Source organism: Penicillium subrubescens, assembly GCF_028828155.1.
Source record: "Penicillium subrubescens strain IBT 31985 chromosome Unknown utg000005l_segment0_segment0, whole genome shotgun sequence".
NCBI lineage: Eukaryota > Fungi > Ascomycota > Eurotiomycetes > Eurotiales > Aspergillaceae > Penicillium > Penicillium subrubescens.
Genome location: NW_026643155.1, coordinates 2355273 through 2378656, shown reverse-complemented (window position 1 = coordinate 2378656; position 23384 = coordinate 2355273). Strand labels below are relative to the sequence as shown.

Genomic DNA, 23384 nt, shown 5'->3' with positions numbered 1-23384 from the left:
AAAAACTGCGGAAGACAGACATCAGATAACACCAAGTCGGAGAACAATTGCAGCGTGAAGTCGTCAACAATCGTCGACCTCATAGTGGCAGAGAGCAGAACACGACGATATTGTGCCAAGGTCGGAGCTGGCTCACGCAGTGCAGGCGTGAATCATATTGCTTGGACACAGATGGGAAATAGGCGGTTTGGGGGCATGATAACGATCGTGAATAGTTCGTGACAACATTAAATGAGCGTTGAGGGTGGGCGTCAAGGAGGAAAATTCAATCCAGGTATAGGATTGGATATAGCAAAGCGAGAGGAACTCTCAATGAAACGGGGATTCTCAACGAAGAAACCAACGCTGTAGAGAAAATCGTATATGAGTAGACCATGATGTCGAGAGGACGGGGTTTTCAAAGATTGCCTGAAGGTCTGCCCTTTTCTGGCAAGCGCAGCACAGACGGCAGCCTTCTTTGCTAGGAGGGCTGAAGTGGCCCAGTTTAAGCGTAGGTAGAAGTCGGCTGCTCATTCTTCTGGCTCTTCACGCTGTTGGAGCGGTTAGAAGAGAAGAATCCACGGCGACGCTCCTTGCGCCCGCTATAGCCAGTATCCTTGCGACCGACCGAGCCGCCAATGCAGTAGAGCAGGCAGGAGATGAACAGGCAGGCTGTCGCAGTCCACATGAAAGCAAAGGCCTTGACACCGACCTTGGAGCTTTGACCGTTGCGATTGAAGGCATCCCGACCCTGAACAAAGACGGCGCTATCAAATAGTTAGCTCGTGGAGCTATGGAAAAGCAGACAAGGATTAGTTTCCACTTACGTCATGAGGCAAGTAGTGATGGTCTGGAAGGTAAGTCCCAGCCACGCGAGGAAGCCGGACAGGTAGCTACCAATGCGCGTGCACATGGCCAACAGGCCAGTGAAGAGGGAGATCACTGAGAAGAAGAGGCCAATGATGATGAAGGGGAACATGAATCGGGACGTCAAGAAGTAGTGGTTGGTTCTGTAGTTGGCCCATTAGCGATGTATGGCAAGGTTAGCGATCTCCAATCCAATCAGTTGACTTACCCGATGAACTCCTTGGGAACATTCTCCTCGGTGCCAAAGTTACGGTGGCTTGGGGGGTCGAAGGGGAAGTCGGGGTGCGAGCTACCACAGTCATTGCGACCACTGGAGGTCACATTGCAGACGTTCCAGAACGTCCAACGAGCGGTTGCCGGAGCTCCTGGAATATTGCCCGTGTCGGCCTGGAGGAAGTACACCTCATTCAAGGGTGTGCTGTTTCGCGCTCCACCCAGGAGTGTGAGGAAGATGAGCAGGATGGCACCGGCCGTGAAGAACAGGCCAAGGAAGCCAAGCGACGCTCCTATCGCAGGAATATCAATTAGTATTCGGCGATCTTTCTCCCCATTTCCCCAGTTTCAAGTCTGTCGCACGATTACACTTACTGCTAAGAAGCATAGTAACTGGTTACTATATCGAGTTTCGGAGATGTGGAGAGGAGAGAGAGAAAAGCTTGATCTTCGGTGTGCTCCCGCTGCTGGATTGGGATTGCTGCCTGTGGACTCGAAGTCTGGTTGGTGCCCAAAGTGCCAATGGGTAGGTACGATGCGATGAGGTCGAAGTTGAAGAAGGAAAGGATGAAAAAGGACCTTTGGCCTGGATGAAAGACCTGAGAAGATTAATGCAACGTGCGCAGCAGCTTCGTTGGGCCGGCCCTATCCGGGCGCTCCCTATCCTGATATAATTTCGCGGTGTGAGCATCATCGGCGTAAATCATAGATCTCGAGGATCATAACGTCATGGTTGCACCTGGTTGGCTAGCTTATTTGGGTTAGCGCACACTCTAAGTCTGCGCTAATCCATTTTAAGTTTAGCCGCGGCGGTCCATGACGAAGTGACGAACAGCATCAACGTTGCAGCTCCTCGTTGGACTCCGCTCGGCGGCGTCGGCGGTGACGTGGATCGACTACATTGACTTTGATTGAACCTGAATCCTTCTGCCTGAGTTCTCCTTGCCGAAAAAAGCTTTACCAAACTTTTAACCCAAGTCCCACAAGCCCAAGCAACTTCGGGTGTGTTGTCGTGCTGCACCTTTCCACTAGTCACTAGTCACCGCTAGCGATTATGGCAACTTGGGCGTATCCCCCACTGCCCACAGAGCAGCTGAATGATCAGGCCGATACCGCTTTGGTACGTCGAAAGAAGTGGTCCTGACTTGGGGTTATGATGCAGTTGGTGGACCTTCCGTGGTTGGCCGGTGCAAAAACATGATCGCCTTCTGGGGTCATAGTGGATCTTGATTTTGCTCACACTCAATTTTTAGGCTCACGAGCTGGAGTGGCTCTTGCAGTCGCTACAGGAGTCGCTAGTCTCCTTAAAGGAAGGCCTGCAAGACTGCGCCGCCCTCTTGGCCCCTCAAGAACCAGGCTCAACTCTGGTTCTATCATCATTGCGATCCGAGAGTGTCAAGGGATTCGTCACCCGAATCGGCACGAAGGTGGTCAAAGGAGTATGTTTCCAGCTCCCGGGATATCCCCTTGTTCCCCAGGCTTTAATACAGACTTAACACGTGCCTTTTGTAATTGCAGGATATCCAGCTCCGGCTGGCCTCGCTCCCTGCTCCACGGGGTGCCTCTAGCACCCGGCTAACTCTCTCTCAAGTCCCTGATGCTCCATCTTTGGTCCTCCAGCAGCTGGTTTCAGTCCGGAATCTCGTGAATCAAAGCTTGGACATCGTGGATGTGAGTACATACACGGGCGATCCCCTCAATGCGGGATTTATCTTCAGCCAGCTGCATCTATTAAAAGAGACTATCGGCGAGGCACGACAGATGCTGAAGGGAGATGGTAATGAACGAGGTAACTGGTGGGAGACGAGTGCTTCAGACAATGTAGGCCCGACTCTCATTATATGGAATTCCCACTGCATCTCCAACTAATGAACTTGACTCTTTAGATGTTTGATCCATCGCCTCCACCTTATCTCTCATTCCATCTTTCTATTGCAGACTCTGCACTGGTTCTCTTGATCCGTACTCTAGAAAGCAACACGCCTCACCAGGCACCATCAGCATTTGCCTCGGACATTTCCCTCACCGGATTTTCTCTAAGAGACCGGATCTTTGGAACCCGACAACGGGCTCATGACGAGGTAGGCGATGTTTTTACCTGGCGGGGTGAAGAAGTCCACGTCAAGGAAAAGGTTCGGGTTGAAAGCCAGGACCCTAGCTTGATGGCCGTCATGGCCAAACTGACAGCATTGGAGCATGAGGTGATGCGCTGGGTGATGGCACTTCAAATTCTGATGAGGAACGAGGAGACAGAAAGCGAGTGAAGCACTTGATAGCATCATATAAGATACCAATACTAAATTACTCTGATTTTTATGTCTGCAATCTTTATTTAGCCAGAAGAAACTGTCCATAGCTCAAGGCGACTGGGAACATATACAGTTCGGAAAACACTGCACACTGGTTGGTACTTTATCGAGAACCTAACCTACGCCCTTTAACTAGTAAGGATACGACTCTGAGTGTAAAGCTCTATATATCTCTTTACAGAACCTGGATATGTGTTGCCTGATGGAAAGTCGTCTGTTCTGTTCTATCCTAATCGACTTAAACAGCCCTTTTAGTACGGAGTACAGGAGGGCGATCCTCGAGGCTGTCGGATTTCTGCCCAGCCAATCAGTGGGCGGCAGTTTGTGACGGCTGCGGGCTTGGCAATAATTTTGCGGAGCTTTGTCTTATCACCTTTTTCGCTCGTGTATCCTTTCACTCGACTCAAGGTGCTTAATTGGAGCGCCATAATGCTTTCCGGGCCGTCTACTGCAAGGGCCAGTGGTCCGCACGCGCGGCATCTGCTGTGGCCGACAGTGTCTCGCTCTGGAGGCTTGCGACCAGTTTGCGGAGCTACGGGCTCGATATCCTCGCGACGAAACCGAAGCAACACATCTCGTCGATCCATTTCAACTACCCCAATTCATCCCAGATACAGCACACATCTACCAAAGACCGTGTCATCGCAATGGCTCTTCGGAACAAGACAGTCATCCACCGCTGCAGCCCCCTCCGATCCGCCGTCGAATACCGACTCTATTGAGGCTATCAACGTCCTCATTGACCGCATCAACGAAAACGATGATGATATGGCAAAGCTGATGGAGGAGCTGGAGCTGATAGAAGGCGATGAAGTCCTGGAAGAACTACCCGATCCCCTCGATGGCCAAGAGTACACACCGGAGGCGTGGGTGGAAATGGTGCGACAACAATTCGGAGACGCAATCCCTGACGGTGTCCTGAATGACGAGGAACTTCAACTTTTCACCCGACTTTACGGAGAGCCGATTATTCAGGAAATCGTTGAAGAAGTTCCCGCCGAGGAAGACGAGAAGGAGCCTGACCGCTTGCTCCGAGAGGATCACGAAGGCCGCTGGGAGGAAATCGAGTACGAGCAGAACGCAGAGGCCGAGGATGATATCCCCGTCGTCTACGACATGGAAGCAGGCGCTGAGGAGGTCGAGACAATTGCGATGCGACGCACGCGCGAAGTGGCGGAGCAGCTGGGCGGCGAGATCATGCTGGAGCAATTTGAGAATGAAGCCGTCCCAGATTCTGCGCCGCGGGCTCATCCCCTAACTCGGGAAGGCAAATTTACAACGGACCCAAGTACTATCCATCTACCGAAGAAAACCGTCACCGGCCCTATCTCGATCATTCTCTCGGAGTTCTCCAACAAGCATATCGCCGACACTGCTCGTCGGTTATTTGGAGGTCCAGGATTGCCTCATTCTACAACAACACCCCCTCCACGCGCGCAGCTACCACAGTTGCCAATCCCTCTTCATGCGGGGCAGCATCATATGGCTGAGATGGAAGCCAATGCCTACATTGCTGTGCTTTACCCCGGAATCTATGCCTCCACCCTCAGCGTTTTGGTTGAGGTGCGGAAACGCCTAGGAACCGACTGGATCCGTCAGCTCATCTCTCAAGAGGGCGGCCCTAATGTTCTCGATGCAAGTGGTGGTGGTGCTGGTATACTAGCTTGGAGGGACATTGTCCGTGCTGAATATGAACTCATGGTCCCGGATCACCCAGAGGGAGCTCCCATTCCATATGGAAGATCCACTGTCTTGACGGGTTCTGAGACCCTACGGCTGCGCGCAAGTGCCATGCTTGATAACACCAGCTTCCTTCCCCGATTGCCTGATTATATCCACGTGCGAGAGAAGCCAACGCTAGACGACACGCGTGTTGTGCAGAAGCGTAAGCAGTACGACATTATCATCGCGCCGCACACTCTTCTCGGATTCGAAGAAGAATACCAGCGAAAGGAACACGTCCAGAACCTCTGGGCGCTCCTCAACCCCAATGGTGGTGTTCTTATCCTACTCGAAAAGGGCCGTCAAAAGGGTTTCGAGGCCATTGCTGGCGCCCGTGAGATGCTTCTGAAGCGCTATATCGCCAGCCCTGGCTCCACGGAGTATGAAAAAACATTCGACTCGCGCGGTGAAACCACGACGATTCCCAAGGAACCTGGCATGATCATTGCTCCCTGCACAAACCATTCCACCTGCCCGATGCACAACCCAGCAGGCCCGACCAAGGGCCGCAGGGACTACTGTCATTTCGAGCAGCGATACATCCGTCCGGCCTTCTTGCAGCGGATCATGGGTGCCAAGGACCGCAACCACGAAGATGTCAAGTACAGCTACCTCGCCGTACAGCGCGGCGTGGACATGCGTCAGGAACGGGGTATTGGCCAGGGTGCCGAAGCAACAGATGCCGCATTTGAAGGTTTCGAGCACATTGACGAATCCGACGGCTCAGCTCCCCACCCACTCTCACTCCCCCGTGCCGTCTACCCGCCTCTCAAGCGTCGCGGACACGTTATTTTCGACCTCTGCACCCCAGCCGGTAAGATCGAGCGCTGGACCGTCCCGCGCTCCTACAGCCGGCAGGCCTACCGTGATGCGCGCAAGTCCAACTGGGGTGACCTGTGGGCTTTGGGCGCGAAGACCCGAATTCCGCGCAAGCTGAACCTGGGTGATAAGCACGGCGAGGGCAAGAAAGAACGTCTTGCTCGACGAGCGGCTGCCAAGGCCGAATCGCGTGAGGCTGATGAAGAGGGCGACTTCGACGAACTTGACCCGGAAGAGGACGAGGCTGGTGATGAGATCATGGAAGACGGAGATGATCGTTCGGGTCTCCCTCGGACCCCTGCTCGTAAGAGGGGCCAGAATATCCCGAGCTGGAAGAAGCATGCAGATAAGAAGAAGCTTCGACAGGCCGTGAAGCGACGAGATGCTGCAGAGGATGCTCTTTAGAATGGGAATTTGAAGACAATAGCGTCTAAGCATTTTGCACGGCGGCGTATATGATTGGGCTTTTTGGATCTCAAAGTTTCACCTGTCATAGCAGATGTATTATTGGAAAGGGTTACAGGGTCAGAGGTTTTGTACAATAGGATACCATCTTCACACTAGGCTACGACTGTATAATATGTTCTTCACTCTGACTTTGGCTTCATTCATTATCCATCTTAGCGTAGCATCGGGTATCTTATTATCGTTATTAATGGAATAATCTTCGTGAACCTTCGCAAAAACCTCTGTCTTAGATATCCACTGCGAGGCGACGGCGGGCCACAGATGGAGAGGTGAATCCATGTGGGCACAATATTTCACAATATTTCTCGGGTCTCAAGCTCCAGAAGCCTGCGAGACTTCCCTAATTGCTTGTGCTGAATTGAGCAATGCTCGAATCATTGCCGCAGAATGTCGAGCGGCAGCTCTTGTAGCGAGTTATAGAAAGCCCTATCAGGGCTCCTAACGACACTTGGATCGTCGTTGAAGAATGTTTCATGCATGAGGTAGTGGCCGCTTCTTCATGCTCGGTAGCCGGAGCGATGGCTGACATAGTCCTACTGCGAGGGGACTTGGGAAGTGATTTTTCCCGCCGAATCGCCTGGAGGATGGGCTCGAGCCCGAAGAAGATGAGACGGCAAGTCAATTATGCCTTCCAAGTGCACCCGCTCACTGTGCAGCCATGCTCTTCCTCAGCTGACGCTCCCGCTGGGTACTTTGCAGCTCCAACCGGTCCACGGCATACCTGAGACGCTCCTTCTTCTGCACCAGTCGCCGTAATTCAAGCGCCTTCGCGGCGGAGCTGCCACCACTCGAGCCGGCCACACGACCCCGCAGCGCGGCACCGCTCTGACCTTGAGCGCGAGAAGATGAGGATCTACTTTCCGGGTTGGATGAGAGTCGGCCCTCTTGAAGATCGCACTTTGCCTTCAGGCTTTGTTCACGGCGCGCGAGCCTTTCGACATGGTTGGATGAGAGGGAGAGGAGGTGGGCAATGCTGGGTGTGATTTCATCCAGGAGAGATTGTTGGGCTTCGCGCAGAGTTGGCTCGGGAAGAAGTTCAAAGTGCTAATAATTATAGGTTAGACTCGCAGGTTCAGGGTTGTTCTCAAGTCGAGGTGACGTACTCGTGTTGTTTGGAGGACTTTGCAAAGGCGGGGGAAATCGTTGACGCCTGAGTCGAGGGTCGTGATGGAATTGTCGAGAAGCTGCAGAGAAGACTGCAGTGATGTTACTGATGAGGCCAATGAGGAAGTCATGGTTTCTTTCGAGTTCAAATTGTGTCTTTGCGAGGATGCGACCGTGGAGAGTTAAATGATTGTTTACTTTGTAGAAGCAGTTGCGGGCATCGGAACCATCGGGCTAAAGCGGCCAGCGGCGCTTCCCAAAGCGGTATGGCGTCTCGGACCGGGCAAACTCCAAACCTCACCTTCTCCTCTTCCTCCTGCACCAACGACTCCCCCGCGAACACCGAATCCACCTCGCATTCGCACTACTCTATCACAATGTCTCTCCTCGGAAAGAAGTTCCCCGGCGCTCTCGGTATGTCGCTCTGGAATCGCAGAAGCCCTCCTACGCCTGCCTACGCGGCGCTACGCATGGATTCGACTGACTAACGCATTGCATCAATAGCTGGCCCCATGACCCCCTTCTTCGCTGCTGGTATGCATACTCGACTTTTTCCTTCTGCCCAGGCGATTCCGATTCGAATTGAATGTCGACTTCAAACATTATTTTCTGATTGAAAACGCCGGCCCCGAAACCCCCGCTCTAACCAGTCTCTCCTACAGGTCTCATTGTCCTCTACGGCGTCAACTCTCTGCAGAACGCTCTGTCCAACAGTGAGTGCTCCCCATGACATTTTCAACCTCGACTCGGCCAGCGCATGCATTGTTTGCGACCGCTTGAGTTCATCACTATACTCCGACATCGCCCGAGCATCTGCTCCTTATTATTTGAACGTCGTCAATTAACGCTCGACTTTCTAGCCGCCGAGTTCAAGAACGATCCCCGCAACCCCAACGCTAAGGCCGGCAACTCCCACTAAATTTGCCCGACCGTGATGGACTGTTGAGGTTGGTGCTACCTTGGGTAGCGCGAGGTTGAAGCGGATCAAGCCGTTGCGATGGGGATATGAACGGAAAAGGCCCCGGGCCTCGGTTTTGATTCGCAAATCATGTGTGTTTAACGTTCGCGGGCAGTTTGCCCACTGTCCAAGCATATAGAAGATACCTTATGGGGTGACTTGGAACAATTCACAAGCTGTACCACTACTGAATCTCGACCCTCGGGTCCTTTTGGATATTCTGCTGCTTGAGAACATCTTTCTTCCACGGCGAAGAAATTCTCACCGGCATTGAAGTCTGTCCGAACGCTGTCGTAACTTGTTGACTCATTGAAGTAGCTCGGTGAGTGTTGTAGGCTGGTAATCTCGCTGGGTCATGATACTGGATGGTATCGAGTAAAGTAACTTTATGTCGACTTTCCGAGTCGGAAGTCAATTCCTGTATCTGGTCTGATGATTTTCTAAATACATGCCATAGCCATTGAATCGCTTGTTGAGAATCTGATAGACCCCATAATTGATCGATTGATGCTGGCGGGCCAAATCTTGACGGATACGCGCTAAACCCAAACGGGTTCCGCATCTTTTCGTCCTTCGCCAACTCCGCCGGTGCCATCAGGAACCTCCATTACGTCCCTGAACACACCCCATCTTTCCCTCGAAAGCCCGTCAACATGTCCAAGGTGGCGTCAATGTTTCACCCCAAGAGGCTCGACCTCTCTGGGTTCGTCAACACCCGTCTGATCCGGGATCACAACAAGCGCAATGCCTTTGCCCAGATGGAGCCCGAGCGGTATGTCCTACCTACGCCAACAGCGACTGAAATTACAGCCTCTGCAGAGCTAGCTTTGGAATTACAGTTGAAATTGAGATCTGACTCTTGCCATTTAACAGACAAGCGCTCCGCTACATCATCCGCAACACCAGCCTTCCTCAGCGTACTCGCGCCCAGGCCCAGCTCCAGCTGTCCCAGATGCACTGCTACACCCGCCCAACACAAATCAAGAACCGCTGTGTAGCTTCGGGCACTGCCCGTAGTGTGTTCCGGAATTTCAGACTCAACCGAGTGAGTGAATGCCTTAGGGGAGCGAGCCGGGACTTTGCTATAAGAGCAGCCACTAACGTGCTACTCTCTCCCTTCTAGTTCCAATTCCGTATGCAGGCTCTTGCTGGTGAGCTTCCAGGTGTCAAGAAGGCAAGCTGGTAGACGATGATGAAAAGTATTGGACCGGCCGATTGATACTGGATGGTTAGATTGACAGGGTTTGCAACATGGCGTTCTCTTTGCTTCTTTGTGAAGCGTGTACAGTATACAAATACCACGAACGGATTTTCTTGTTTCTTCATTCAACATCTCCCGCTCCGGTTTCTGTTCCATGTCTGGCAGCACCAGGAATTGAAACTGATATCCTAGGCCGCTGTAGAAGAGCAGCGCAGGCAGCGCAGTTGGAAGGTACGTGTTGCGCGGAGCCAGGTTTGACGGGGATTTCCACAGCTACTTATTTTAATCTTCTCCCTTTTTCTCTTTCTACCTTACTGCAATTCTCCTCCACTCTTTTTCTCTCACAGCCATTGGTTTCTTCTTTCAATCCAACCTCATCATCACTTCAAGACATACAGCAAGATGTATGTCTTTCGCAACAGCGATCTCCCCCCTGATCCTCAATTCTCTGCCGACCTCGAGAAGCTGGGGTGAGTACTCTTGAGTTAATATACATTACCTTGAGTTGCAGCTCATTTCAGACAGGTATACTATCACAGTGGACGACAAGATTCGCGGGATCGCCGACCCGGAGACGGAATTCAAGTACAGAATCAACAGGAATGAGCGCTTCAATGTCAAAAACCGTGAAGCCATGGATGGTATCTTTGATCAATACCACTTGCTTGACCTTGGGCTGACTGGTGTTTTCACATCGTAGAATGCATTCGTAAAATTGTCTTGAACCGTCTTCAGGAGGCTGGCCTCGAAATTTGGCGTCTTCCCTTTGGCGATGGCCCTCAAGAGCCCAACGCCGCTGCCACTGACCCACATGTGCCAATTCTGGTATCCAAGAACCTCTCCGGGGCAGCCCGTGTTATCGTGGTTTTCGGTGAGCCCGTCCAGGACCTGGGTATCTGGGCCTATCGCTCTGTTGGAGAGGACGGAGTCAACTTCGGTTCGGCTGTCAACTTCACCAAGCATGTGCTTGGTGAGGGTACAGACAAAACAGATATAGCTCTAGTTATTGCCAATACTGGTCAGTTGCTTTGGCACTGCGCCTCATCTCGTGCTGTTACACATCGAACCTGGGAGGCTGCGGATCGACCCGCTGGACCTTGGGGCCAAGCTACTAGGTCCTGGCGTAACAATATTCCCGGGAACAAAGACTTGAATGAACATATCCAGTACGTTTTTGAACACGTCATCTGGCCGAGGCTGGGCAAGAGGAGCCGCGTCGACGTGATTGGTTTGTCTGAGGGTGGACAGGGCGCTCTCGAGTACCTGCAAAAGCGATGTAAGTAATCAAGTGCAGTCATCATCCAACGAAAAACCACGGGACTGATTTCTCTGCTAGGGGCCATATGGAAGCCATACATCTCAGGCATCTGTTTCGGCAACCCGCTCCAGTCTACCGCGATAGACTTGGACATGAGTACTCTGACCGACCCCCAATCCTTCACAGCATTCCTCTCCTCCCGTGGCCGCGCATACGTCGTTTCTTCCGACGATCTTGGCAAGTTCCAGTCCGGCTATCGCAATCATGGATGCAACTGCTACGCCTCTGGGGAGGAACTCAACTCCGAGTGTATCATGGCGCATGCCTGGCCGGATATGCTGGCTTGGCTTGACATGCTTTACAAGAATCCAGATTACGCGGAGCAGGTCATGATCAGAGCCGAGGACATGGATGAGGAAACTAGCCAGGCGCTGGAGAATATGGCCGTCACAGACGATGAAGATGTCAAGGCTGAGGATGCTGCGCAGACTGGGGAAGCTACTCCGCCGATGCCCGAACAAGCTGACCCTCAGCAGCAAGAGGCCTCGGAAAGCTGCGTGCGCGAAGGTCCCAAGCCCGGCGCCAACGAGGACAAGTAAGATGAGACTGAGGTGGTTACCATGATTTGATCACCAACTGGCAATCGTCTTCTGCAGAATGGATTCCTTCAAGCTTTGTTTTCATTCTGAAACTGAGGGTGGATTCTGGGAATTTGATTAACGAGCTCGGTTAATGCTAAATGAAATATGATCAAAGTGGCTCTCTAGTCTCGCGGTAGAGCCGTATACTTGATTACGATGGATACCTCAAGTTTACAGTGACAGTAAAATGAGTTTAGATCAATGTAAGCTAAAAGAAAACTTATCGAGTAAGAGTTTAGCGAGATTGAGTATTGTAGAGAGAGCTGCAACAGAGAGATCTGGATCTACCAGCTCACTAGAATGCCAGGAAAGACATCAAGAAAGACATCAGGAAAAACACCAGGAAAGATATCTAGAAAAATTTTCCAAGAAGCATGCCTATGCCATAGCTCGTATGAGGGTGTTCTCTAGGGGTCACTAGGGGTCCGCTATCGTCCGTCATAGTGGCCCGATAGCTCACCTCAATCGGCCGCTTCATCACTCATCCAGCTCTCATCACCCTTTCAAAAGTTCATACCATCAGTTCACGGTACTGGGTACCAGTTCAACTGAGCTTGTATCTCGGTCAAGTGGCGAGGCTAGATGCTGACCGCTGATCTTTGTTGGGGCCAATTCGAGCTGACGTCGTCGTGAGAATTGAAAGAAGTACCTTCAGATTCGCAACATGAGCTCGACTAACTCTCAAACCATACTCAACCACTATGGCTTGCATGATTAATTTTCATTTGCGAAACTCCGCAACAGATTTGGAGGAAGTATCGCATCCTTCTCACGGTGCCTGGTATAAGACCCTCGCACAGCTGCGGGACATGGGCCTGGACATTCCAGGTACTCCGACCCGCGATCATACCCAGAAGATCGCAGAGTACAGCTACTGCTGCATGGACCAGGAGAATCCTCGAAAGGTCATTTATCTATACCGTGAGTCTGAGTGCCCTCATTCAATTTCCACAATTCTGACCGCATCAGCACAATGTCCGGATGTGAAATTCCAGCGCATCCAGGCCGAGTGTGTGTCGGAGACCTCGACACTGAACCGACTACTATCGCCACTATTGGAATCCCCTATCTCGAGAGAATCTATTTTTAGAATCACTGATGGCATCGGACTGATTTATCCGGGCGCAGACTCTGGTCCTAAGTGTCTGGAATTCATGACCTTTCACAACCCCAAGCGTCCGATGATGCTGTACCCGTTTCTCGAGCCCCACTGGCCTGGAGGGTCATGCGAGGGCCTGGCACACGTCCCAGTGAGATCATTCTCTACCAAAACTATGGAGTCGCCCAAAGGAGAAAAGATCCTGTTTTGCTTCATCGAGTGGAAGAGCCTTGAGGATCGTGCAGCTTTATATGCGGATCCGTCTTTGAGAAAGCAGATGAAGACCGCTAATGCTGCACACAGAGCACCTGTTATTCAAGCACTGGGCAAGAAAGAAGAGGACTTGACGTGGGAGGAGGAGCTTCAGGTCTTTTTTGAGAGCACCGGGGCGACCGATATTCAGCGTCAGTCTCTGACCGGAGTCTGGGTGAATGAGGCTTATTTGGGCTTGGAGAAGGATAAAACTAGAAAACGAGGATCATGTGTGATTCAGTGAATTGTGTCCATGTGTCCCATTCTAAATAAACAATTGACTGCTTCCTGATAATACTTTGCACCGACAACAGTAAACTCAAATTATTCACAATCTGATAAGTCGAACCTCTCCCATCTAAGTATGAATATCCTTTTCCCTCTCTCCAATCTTACGAGCGACGCCAGAGTGCCATTCCACCTGAGAAAGATAAGCCGCCACGGCAAAGTAGGGATAACTATCTGCGTTCATGGTTGCCTGATCGGGATTATCCTTCCCTTTGACGACATTCACGAAGAAATATCCAAGACCCTTTGGCGGTCCATCCTCTGTGGTAGAATACGATCAGCATCACAATCCAAGTTTGATACGAGCGATCTGAACATACCTGAATCAAATACCTGATGGGTCATCTCATGAAGTAGAGTAGCCCCAGGGGTCATGTAGCTATCAAGATACTGCGTGCCATCAGTAGCAATAGTTGCACTTTTATAATTCCTGACATCGTCTTTGAGCCGCGTGCCAATATCATCCCAGACACGAGGGCAGAAGTAGATAATGAGCTGCTCTTTGAGGGTCTGAGCATCGGGATAGACTGCATTGGGGGTGTTCTTCTTGATGCCAGAGCAAGGACCGGTGTCAAACCAGCCTCTTGCTTGTGACATGTACCAAGTTTGCTGAGTGTCAAAGTCATCCTCATTCTTTGAAGGTCTCAGCTGCGGACCTCCTCTGTCAAAGAACGCCCACTCGTAGACACCACTTCCAAGTCCAGCTATGAAAAAAGTTAGAAGGACTGTAGATGATTTAGAGAGTGTGACTATACTTACGGACTTCTTTGACGGGAGTGCCGACTGGAAGGCTGGCGTATTCTGATTGCAGCTTTGTAATGTATTGAAGCCAGGAGTCGTCGCAACCGAATCGCCATTTCTTGTCCTTGGCATTGATTTGGGTCGTGATTTGGTTGAACCTCCCTGAAAAGAAGTAGGGCCATCAGCGTTATGTTTCACTGACAATTCTGATTTCACTTACCTTTGACAGTATTCAATGTTCCCTTGGTGCTTGAGTCGACTTTCAGGTTGAGGGGACTGAACTTTGTACCGAAGAATCGCCTTGCTAGCAAAAGAAGACGCAACCTTTCATTCCTCTTTGAGGGGGTCCAGGATCCTAAGCCCGACGGATCTGTCAGAATGGTGTCGATAGAGTCGGTCGCGGCTTTGATCAACTGCTGAACCTCAGGAACCATTGCATCCACGGCGGCTTTCTTGGAGTCGCAGTTGCCGCCCATATTGTCAGAGGCAGTGAGGACTTTGAAGGTATCAGATGTATTGATATCTTCTGCCATCGCTGCTGAGGCTAACAAGCCCAACAGTACGGTGGCCATCCACAGCAAGGCTGGCCATCCGGAGGACAGAAGCATTTTGAATAAGTATATTGTGACCAAGAAAGTAGGAACAATTTTGATAAACACTGATTTGAGGTATGCTATATCGTTCGGCTCTAACGTGAATGGGCGTCAGGCTCTATAAAAGATAGTCGAAAGACAGTCCCCCGAGATCTACCCAAGGCCAAAGCAAATTCCATGAGTGAGATTGCTGACCTCCTGGTGAAGACCTTGCCAAATATCGCCTTCGCCCCCATGCGTTGTTTTATTTTGATATTCTCATGAGGTGATCCTTCGACTTCGGCGTCGTCATCCTCTCAAACAATTAGATCTATACACAAATAGTACACCTGAGCAAGAACTAAGCTTCTGCTCTGATCTTCGAGCTGAAACAAGGCTAAAGGGGCCAAATCGAAGAAAAGAAGGGATCTCCGGTACGATGCGTGATTCCATTTGTTCTCTTGAGCCTGGAACTGAGATCGACCAAATGTCAGACCAGACGGAAGTACCTGTTTCATCCTGTCGTCAGATTATACCCTGCTATCGATGACGAAGTTCTTTGTTTGGCCCCCAGCGGCATATGTACCAGGATGTATAAGATGCAGGGGTGGACCAATGTACACGAAGCTTGGGATCGAAAAAGCCTCGCCAAGAGCATACAAAGTATACGTGCATACGCATTACGCACGCTCCAGGGAATTTTTGCGGTTTGAAGACCCACCGTAAGCCCGAGCTGATCAAGATCATCCCCGAGACACCTAAGGCTTCGCCCAATCGATCATGAAGGATGAATTTCCAGCCCCTTCCCCACTGGTCCGATCACCCGTGCACTTTGTGGGGGCGCTGCAGGGGCCGAGTCGTGTGCTCGGAAGTCTGGAACTATACGAAGTATACTCTTCAACTTCAAGGAGAACTTCAACTATCCTTCGAATCACCTATACTTTGTATCCTGAATCAGTATCCTCAATTGGAAACATGCTTATGTGGGGGCTAGGCTTTCAACATGACGTTGCTCTAGGGGCGATATCTGACAGGAAACGCTGAATTGGGTGTGATATTCATCCGATACTATATCAGCACGAATTTTGGTCAGCTACGACCGGAGGAGATATAACAAAGACCTGGTCGGACCATTCAAAGGTCTCTGTTCGAAGCGTTATACCCTCATACATCTCATTGTTTTCTCCCGATTCGCAGTCTTGACTAGGTGGGCACCATGCTGCATCATCTAGTCCTTCTTCTACTAGCGGCCATATGGCCTGCCTTTGCATTTCCTCGGGCTGCTCTAAATCGCAGAGTTCGCACCCCGGAGATTCATGCACGAGAGACCGAATCCAACGATAATATACCCAAAATGGAGGGTTTCAATATCACACTGAGCCCAAAGAAATGGCAACCCATTCTGGTCAAGTCATTCGACCGACAGGCTACGTCAACTCTTACCACGACTTTGACAATCTCGGATCATGCAACTGCTTTCACTATCAAGCCATCCCATACCGCAGTGGAAGCAGCCACTTTTACGACCACGTCTTCTGGCCATGCCCTGATCTATATGTGCTATCCCACTCTTGCTACGGCGGCAGGGACCACGAAAACAAAGTGTATCAAAGATACCAAGACAACACTCGGAGTCATTGATATCGGCTCGGTGACCGTGACGCCCAACCCGACTGGCTTTTTCGTTGGCAGCCAAACCCTGACCCCCGAAGGTGTAGTCACGGTCGGTACGCATACCTTGTCGTTAGGGCCCAGTGGTGGCCTGATCATCGATGGGAGCTCTACTCATATCGACTCTCCAACCACGACAACTCACCATGGCGGAGGAAGCTCGACCCCTATTACAACCCCAACGAGCAAGCATACGCTGACATCTAAACCTCGTACGAGCACGCATAAGACAAGCACTAGAACCAGTACGAAGCTCACATCAACTCATCCGACCACCGGGACCACGAAGACCTCAACTAGGCCACGCAATACTTCTACCAAGCATACGAAGACTTCGACCAAGCATACCACTAGTTCCACTAAGCCTAACACCCCCTCTACCAAGCCTACCCCCAAGCCATCTCATACCGATGAGATCTTGACGATTGGAAGTCTCACAGTTACTGCGGACCCTACTGGCTTCCAAATTGGCTCTACCACTCTCACACCCGGTGGTATGATTACGGTTGGTACACAGACCGTCTCCCTTGAAACAGGTGGCGGCGATGTCATTATCGGGGGAACTACCGTCCCTCTCACTGCAACCACGGGTACCTCATCAACCCAATCATGGACCACTCTGTCCGATGAGTCCACCACTGGACTCTACGGTATCGTTACCCTACCAGGCTTCGAAACATTGACAACACCCACAATCATCACAACTCAGTACATCGAGTCAAAGACAAAGACCACTACAGGCCCGATCTACGTGGGAACGGGTGGTATCGTGCTCCAGTCATGGCCTCCATCTACAGATAATGACCACAATGGTGGGGGCGGAATCATCATCCCCGATCCCATTCGGCCGTCAATCTCGAGCCCAAAGTTGAAGTGTCCTGCTATTCTCAAGTGGCTTTGTGGATCTGATCATACAAGCACTACGGACAATGGATCTGATGTTGATCCGGATGATAAGCCCAACAGCAATCCCAAGGACGATCCGAATAAAGATGACAATCCTACAACGGATCCAACTTCAACACACACCTCGAAAACCTCGCAGAAACCAACGACGACCACCTCCACTTGCACCAAGACTCAGACCGTGACTGATTGCAATATCAAATGTAGCCCTACCGTGATGAGTGGTAAATCTACCACGACTACCACTTGCTTCACTACTTCATGCAGTACTGTAGAGGGATGTTCTAAGACTGGCACGACATCAACCACTATCATCACTTCTCAGCCATGTGGCACTGGGACTGCTTCTGCTTGCCCAACATTCACGGATGGAACTGGATGGGTTTATCCTGATATCACAATAGATACTGCGGCAGTGAACAAGCTGGCGTCGTCTATCATGTCCGATGACGATTCAATCCTGGCAGCATTCTCATCGGCTTTCTCACAGACTGGAGTGAGTACCACTCCAACAACGCTGGCTACAACCAGCAAGACTCGAAGCAGTGCCATCACCAGAACTACCAGCCATACTGCCTCGTCGACCATCATGACTACCAAAACCACGAAGACCAGCACCAAGACTGGATCCAGCACGGCCACAACCACCTCTGCTCTTAGCTGCGTTCACCAATATGATTCCCAGAGTGACCAGGACAACTGCTACTGCGAGGGACACACTGGGCTCTATAAGACCATGAGCTCGACTTCTGGAATGACGAACTACCAACCCTGTGCATGGACTACCCTGCCACCGCTTTACACAGATGTCAACGTCGGCCCAATCACCAGCACACTCTCCGACGGAGACGTCGTCTATTGCACCTCAGCCCATTGGGCCGAGAATGGAGGAAGCAGCAAGTACTGCCTGGGCAGCGTATCCACCATCTCGACTGCATCTCACAAAACAACCACGACGATCTCCTCATCAACAACATCCACCGGCGTCTCCGCAACAGGAACCGGAAGTCCGACGGGAGAAATGTACATTGGCATCGTCACAGAGGGATACACCTTCACCTGGAATGTCTACATCCCGACTGTAGGCACCGTTCCAAACTGGTGCGATGACTCGATGGGATCGATGTCGGCGAGTGGGGATACCACTCGATACTATTATCCTCCTGATATCAAGTTCCAAGATCTGGATGGGAAGGCTAAGGAGTATCCTTGTGTGTATACTGGGGACAAGGATACGGTTGGAAAATTGGCTTGTGAGGGTATGGGTGAGGTTCCCTGCACTGGTGATTTCCCGCAGAGTGATGATTCGCCTCTGTGCACGAATAGTGTTGTATATGCGGGGTCGGCTTTCCCTCGGGTGTATTGCAGGTGGTATGGAAGTGATGGTGATGTCTGAGGGGGTGCATGGAAGTAAATTTTTGATGGGTCATATTGTAAATGCTGTCTCTTCGGATAATGGAATTTTCTGACGGATGAAGATAGTGCTAACTATGTAGTACTCGATGGCGATCTCGAAGTATAGACAGATTGAAGAGCAGTATTGAATTGTGATCTTTTGTGATCATCAGAATGCGAGTCAGATATTATTTCTCTGCTTCAAACTCTCGAGAACTCTCTAGATAACCATGTTGTAATTATTGTAGTACTTCATATCGCAATATACTCTGTAGAGTCAGTAGTCAGTAGCCCAAGTAGAAAGGTGCCAGGTACGTCTCATTAAGCACGCTGCCCATGCAGAGTGTTTGGTGATCGGCTGGTCCCAAGCGTTTCGTGAATTATGGCGCAATCAGGTTATTCCCTGTTTCCTTTTCTGCTGTTCAGCAGGTCAACCAAGTTGGACAGAGAGATGAGCACAGGCGGTCTCCCTCGAACCCCGCAGAATGTCACCATCGACAACTCTCTCTGATTTCTAACGTCGACTTTTCATCATCGTGCAAATCCCATATGAACCGAGAAGATCACCCACCATGGTGGCGGCATGTTTTACTCGATGAAAACCCAACCCTCATCCCCCTCATCTGTCGGAGGCCGCCGGCAGCAGAAAAACCACCGCCAGAGAGGGGCAGGGAAAAGTCCACATGCAACATGCCAAATTATTCATGACCCAAGTCAAGCCGAATCCACCGTTTAAGTCGAGTGTCTGTCAGCGCGGTCGGAGACCACACGGCCCGCTGCGATTCGCCAATCGGTTTTCATCGAGTAAGGGAAAAGGAACGGAAGGAGACACGGGCAGTTTTGATCGAGTAACGGGCTGCTGATAACACAGAAAACATTTCGGATCGGACGGCCCCTGTTGATAAGCGTGTCCTAGTCTGGACAGATGCTGGCCAGTGTCGGAGGTGCCCGATAGTCTCTCGAGCGTCTGGATCTCGTTGGATCTTCGATGGTCCATTGACTCCATTCGGCCAACCATCGGCCAATCCTCTCGTCCGCCTCCCACGCTGAAAATTTATGACCATCCGAACCATGGATTGAACCCGCTATCCAATACTTTGTACGGAGGACTCCCCTGTGGTCGATGGTCAGTAATTCGATGCTCTATCGACAAGCGCCACCCCCAGGACAACATCGTGCTGGCAGATCCTACGCCTATAGGAGCCGCCCGCCGCGGACAGCAAAATGTCACTCGGAAGGCCGCGCTCAGACTTCCTCCCGATACGGCAAAGGTGAGGGTATTCGGTGATCATGAGGCCTGCAGCTGCCTGGGTCTGTGCTGACTGGCTCATCTCTTTGATTCGGAGTACCCGCCATACACTTTTAGCCACCCATTTGCCAATTATCGAGTAATGGCAACGACATCGGGGGCGTTGGATTGGGATGCCTCTCCCGCAACAAGACTCCTCGGCACTCTACCGGGTGGGACTTCCCCCAGTGGGTATCTCGATGCTTTTCTCTCCGTTGTCATTGCCTGTGGGCCGCAATTCCCCGTGGCCGTACAGTATGTACTGTAAGTACCACTGGCACTGGACCCAAAGTCAAAAAAACTTTTTTTTATCCTTCAGGGCTGTCTGTGCCTTTGTTATTTATATCCCCTCCCCCGGACTTCCTTATCTCTCGTTTGCCCCTCTTCAATTTCCCCTGGCTACTGTCAAATCCAGATAAGCCTGGTGTCTTTCTATATATACTTCTGGGATTACCCCTCGTCTTATCTTCCCCCAATCCCGTCTCGACTTTCTCGGCCGCCACCTCACCACTTGCTTCTTCCTATATAACCCTAACTGCATCGGTGGACCCGCTACGTCGACTCTAATCTTATCCATCTTGCCGCGACTACCGACCACTCGTCGAGCTCCTTGGGATATTCAGACCACAAGGCGTGCAAGATAGAGCAAGCCCCCACCAAAAGTAGCAACTATGGCGACAGCTAACATCCCCTCCATTGCCGTGGTGGCTTCTTCGCGCGCCGTTATCTCCGGCCGTTTGACCTCTGCTACAATTGTCATCTCCCGCAACACGGGCAAGATTACCGCCGTCTTTGACTCGATCATCCCGGCATCGGAATTCCCCGATGGCACACCATACACCGACTACTCGCCGAATGTGCTTCTGCCTGGTCTGGTCGATGCTCACGTTCACCTGAATGAGCCTGGTCGGACCGAATGGGAAGGTTTCTACACCGGTACCCAGGCTGCGGCCTTTGGCGGTGTGACTACCGTTATTGATATGCCTCTTAACGCTATTCCCCCAACTACTACTGTGGCCAACTTCAAGGAGAAGCTTGCTGCTGCACAGGGCAAGTGCTGGGTTGATGTTGGCTTCTACGGTGGTATCATCCCCGGCAATGCGGGTGACCTCAAGGGTCTGATCGAGGAGGGTGTTCGCGGATTCAAGGGTTTCTTGATTGACAGTGGTGTGAGTGATCACGACCTTCTTTTTCAAGATCCTCACAATTCTAATAATTCAATAGGTTGATGAGTTCCCCGCTGTGAGCCAAGAGGACATTCAAAAGACTATGGCTGAACTGGCAGATGAGCCTACCACCCTCATGTTCCACGCCGAGATGGTTCCTCCTATCACTGCCTCCGTGGGTGACGATGTTCAGGCTTCCGAGCCCCCAGCGGCCCCAGCTGGCCCTCTCGAGGCCTACTCGACTTTCCTGGCTTCTCGTCCCTCCGCCTTTGAGACTTGCGCTATTGAGCGCATCCTGTCCATGGCCCACCTCGCTCCTAACCTCCAGTTGCACATTGTCCACTTGTCCGCTATGGAAGGTATCCCCCTCCTGCGGGAAGCCCGCGCTAAGGGCATCAAGATCACCGCCGAGACCTGCTTCCACTACCTGTCCCTGGCTTCCGAGGAGATCCGTGATGGTGACACTCGCCACAAGTGCTGCCCTCCCATCCGCTCCAAGCTGAACCAGGACGGTCTCTGGGAGGAGCTGGAGAAGCACAACAACGACGGTGTCATCCAGACCGTCGTCTCGGATCACTCGCCCTGCACACCCAACCTGAAGCTGCTCCCCGCCCATGTGCCCGGAAACTGCTCCACCAACGGCGAGGTTGTTGAGGATACTGGCAACTTCTTCTCTGCTTGGGGCGGTATCTCTTCCGTTGGTATGGGACTGCCTATCCTCTGGACCGAGCTCAGCCGTCGCAAGGGTTTGACCCCGTCCCCTGATGATGAGAACACGAAGAACGCTTTGCAAGATATTGTCCGTCTCTGCTGCGCCAACACCGCTGCCCAGGTCGGTCTGCAGACCCGCAAGGGTGATCTGCGCGTCGGCTTCGATGCCGATATTTGCGTCTTCGATGACTCTGCCGAGTGGGTCGTCGAGCCCAGCACCATGCTCTTCCGCAACAAGTGCTCTCCCTACCAGGGCCGCACCCTTCGCGGTATGGTTCGCGAGACCTGGCTGCGTGGTGAGCGTGTCTTCAGCCGTGAGGCCGGCTTCGACAACAAGGAACCTTCTGGCAAGCTGCTCCTCGAGAAGCGGGTTTAAGCAACTCACCTTATCCTTCCCATCATCGCCTTTTTTTCCTTTCTCTTCTCCTTTGTCACCGATTTGCGGGACAAGTTGACCTTTCTGGCAGCGCGCCATATGCGACCTCTTCCTTTTTTCATCTCTTCTGCATCTCGTTTCTCGACGAGCACTAATGACTGAACAGCATTCATACCCGTTAGAGTAATGACAGCGCGTTTGTAGCTTTAGGTATAGAATATCAAAAAGTATCATGTTTGAAATTGCATCGCTTTGGGTATATTATCTATAATCTATAATACAAAACTCGAAAAGTAGGATGAATCATAGCTCATCATCTTTCTCCTTCTCCCACTTCTCTCGAACTCTCCTTCTCACTCCCCCATTTACCCCCTTCCCCCAAATCTCCTCCTTCTGATCCACATCCGCCTCCGCATCAACACTCACATCCCCACTCTCGTCTGCCTTCTTCTTCTCACCCTCCACCACCCCAACAAACGTCTTCCGCTCCTTAACCCTCTTCTCCTTCGCCCGCGCCCTAGACACCTTCTCCAGATAAGCCCCATACAAGAAAGCCTCGGCCACAGCAACCGACAACGCCGCAAAGAACGAAATAAGCACGCGCACCGCATCCGATGCGCCGCCCGTTGCTTCCCTCCCAGCTTCCTCCACGCCCGGCCCCGTCCACGAGGTAAGCGTCCTCGCTAATATGGCAGGCATAGTGAATTTCGTCAGCGCCCAGTACACGCTGAACCCCGTTATCACGACGGAGAGAAATATGTTGAAGACTAGACTGGGTGTGAGGGTGTCTTCCGCTGCGTCGGGGGAGGACGCGTGGGGGTCGGCGTGGTCGGGGTTCGGAGTGTATGTTGGGTTTAGGAGGCGCTGGTAGGCTGCTCTTTCGGCTTCGGCGAGGAGACGCGCTTTTGAGGCGAGGTATTCGGGGCTCTGTTGTGGTGTTAGAATACAAGACCGAAGAGCTATGATGGACGGGATGGGAGGGGGTACTGGTTCTGGTTTCTTAGGCGGCGGGGGTATGTAGACTTTTGTCCCGCGGAGTAATGTGTTTAGCACTGTTGTGCGACTGTGTTCGTCGGCTGTGGTTGTGGATGATTGATATGCGGCGTCATTCTGGAGGTGTTTCGCTAGGCGGAGGAGCTGTTCGTGTGTAATGGGTTCGTGGAGGTGTAATGTCGCGGGGAGATTGAGCTCCGATCGCTGTGATTCAGGGACAGCCTCAAGGGCTGTTACCATGCGATTTGTCGCAGTCAGGAGAACCATCCTCGAGGGATTCTGGAGGTTGAGTTGGGCGTCTTGTAAGTGGAGAGTCGAGGAAGAAGGACGGACAGCTTCGAAGCTACGGAGGAACCAGCGGACCGCCCAGAAACTCCGTCCGGACAA

At 51.7% G+C, this 23384-nt stretch overlaps 12 protein-coding genes across 12 annotated transcripts; 8 read left to right on the top strand and 4 right to left on the bottom strand.

The window, feature by feature from the left end:
* Positions 1–484: 484 nt before the first annotated feature.
* On the bottom strand, positions 485–1447 carry N7473_007384 (SUR7/PalI family protein; the record flags this gene model as incomplete). Its single annotated transcript, XM_057153324.1, has 4 exons — positions 485–746; positions 807–989; positions 1055–1352; positions 1435–1447. The coding sequence occupies 4 exons, from the start codon at positions 1445–1447 to the stop codon at positions 485–487; spliced, it is 756 nt and encodes a 251-aa protein (XP_057007662.1).
* Positions 1448–2113: 666 nt separating this feature from the next.
* On the top strand, positions 2114–3323 carry N7473_007383 (uncharacterized protein; the record flags this gene model as incomplete). The annotated part of the gene is made up of 4 exons (XM_057153323.1): positions 2114–2179; positions 2313–2498; positions 2578–2880; positions 2946–3323. 4 exons carry the CDS (start codon positions 2114–2116, stop codon positions 3321–3323), a joined length of 933 nt encoding a protein of 310 aa, XP_057007661.1.
* Positions 3324–3797: 474 nt separating this feature from the next.
* Positions 3798–6314, top strand: N7473_007382 (tRNA methyltransferase RSM22; the record flags this gene model as incomplete). Its single annotated transcript, XM_057153322.1, has 1 exon — positions 3798–6314. The coding sequence occupies one exon, from the start codon at positions 3798–3800 to the stop codon at positions 6312–6314; it is 2517 nt and encodes an 838-aa protein (XP_057007660.1).
* Positions 6315–6477: 163 nt separating this feature from the next.
* On the bottom strand, positions 6478–7673 carry N7473_007381 (DASH complex subunit SPC19). Its single transcript, XM_057153321.1, has 2 exons — positions 7481–7673; positions 6478–7421 (listed from the first exon to the last, which is right to left on the bottom strand). Exons 1-2 carry the CDS (start codon positions 7610–7612, stop codon positions 7023–7025), a joined length of 531 nt encoding a protein of 176 aa, XP_057007659.1. The 5' UTR covers positions 7613–7673; the 3' UTR covers positions 6478–7022.
* Positions 7674–7747: 74 nt separating this feature from the next.
* On the top strand, positions 7748–8400 carry N7473_007380 (F1F0 ATP synthase subunit i; the record flags this gene model as incomplete). Its single annotated transcript, XM_057153320.1, has 4 exons — positions 7748–7895; positions 7986–8015; positions 8144–8194; positions 8342–8400. 4 exons carry the CDS (start codon positions 7748–7750, stop codon positions 8398–8400), a joined length of 288 nt encoding a protein of 95 aa, XP_057007658.1.
* A 627-nt stretch (positions 8401–9027) lies between these two features.
* On the top strand, positions 9028–9906 carry N7473_007379 (mitochondrial 37S ribosomal protein uS14m). The gene is made up of 3 exons (XM_057153319.1): positions 9028–9211; positions 9313–9484; positions 9563–9906. Exons 1-3 carry the CDS (start codon positions 9093–9095, stop codon positions 9623–9625), a joined length of 354 nt encoding a protein of 117 aa, XP_057007657.1. The 5' UTR covers positions 9028–9092; the 3' UTR covers positions 9626–9906.
* A 136-nt stretch (positions 9907–10042) lies between these two features.
* On the top strand, positions 10043–11497 carry N7473_007378 (uncharacterized protein; the record flags this gene model as incomplete). Its single annotated transcript, XM_057153318.1, has 4 exons — positions 10043–10110; positions 10166–10281; positions 10341–10916; positions 10977–11497. The coding sequence occupies 4 exons, from the start codon at positions 10043–10045 to the stop codon at positions 11495–11497; spliced, it is 1281 nt and encodes a 426-aa protein (XP_057007656.1).
* A 528-nt stretch (positions 11498–12025) lies between these two features.
* N7473_007377 (uncharacterized protein) lies at positions 12026–13134 on the top strand (the record flags this gene model as incomplete). The annotated part of the gene is made up of 2 exons (XM_057153317.1): positions 12026–12460; positions 12509–13134. The coding sequence occupies exons 1-2, from the start codon at positions 12241–12243 to the stop codon at positions 13132–13134; spliced, it is 846 nt and encodes a 281-aa protein (XP_057007655.1). The 5' UTR covers positions 12026–12240.
* Positions 13135–13248: 114 nt separating this feature from the next.
* On the bottom strand, positions 13249–14527 carry N7473_007376 (uncharacterized protein; the record flags this gene model as incomplete). The annotated part of the gene is made up of 4 exons (XM_057153316.1): positions 13249–13439; positions 13499–13882; positions 13938–14081; positions 14140–14527. 4 exons carry the CDS (start codon positions 14525–14527, stop codon positions 13249–13251), a joined length of 1107 nt encoding a protein of 368 aa, XP_057007654.1.
* Positions 14528–15845: 1318 nt separating this feature from the next.
* On the top strand, positions 15846–18464 carry N7473_007375 (uncharacterized protein; the record flags this gene model as incomplete). The annotated part of the gene is made up of 1 exon (XM_057153315.1): positions 15846–18464. One exon carries the CDS (start codon positions 15846–15848, stop codon positions 18462–18464), a length of 2619 nt encoding a protein of 872 aa, XP_057007653.1.
* A 1958-nt stretch (positions 18465–20422) lies between these two features.
* Positions 20423–22004, top strand: N7473_007374 (allantoinase alX; the record flags this gene model as incomplete). Its single annotated transcript, XM_057153314.1, has 2 exons — positions 20423–20920; positions 20976–22004. 2 exons carry the CDS (start codon positions 20423–20425, stop codon positions 22002–22004), a joined length of 1527 nt encoding a protein of 508 aa, XP_057007652.1.
* Positions 22005–22307: 303 nt separating this feature from the next.
* N7473_007373 (TMEM199/VMA12 family protein) lies at positions 22308–23264 on the bottom strand (the record flags this gene model as incomplete). Its single annotated transcript, XM_057153313.1, has 2 exons — positions 22308–22931; positions 22992–23264. The coding sequence occupies 2 exons, from the start codon at positions 23262–23264 to the stop codon at positions 22308–22310; spliced, it is 897 nt and encodes a 298-aa protein (XP_057007651.1).
* Between the last annotated feature and the right edge of the window lie 120 nt (positions 23265–23384).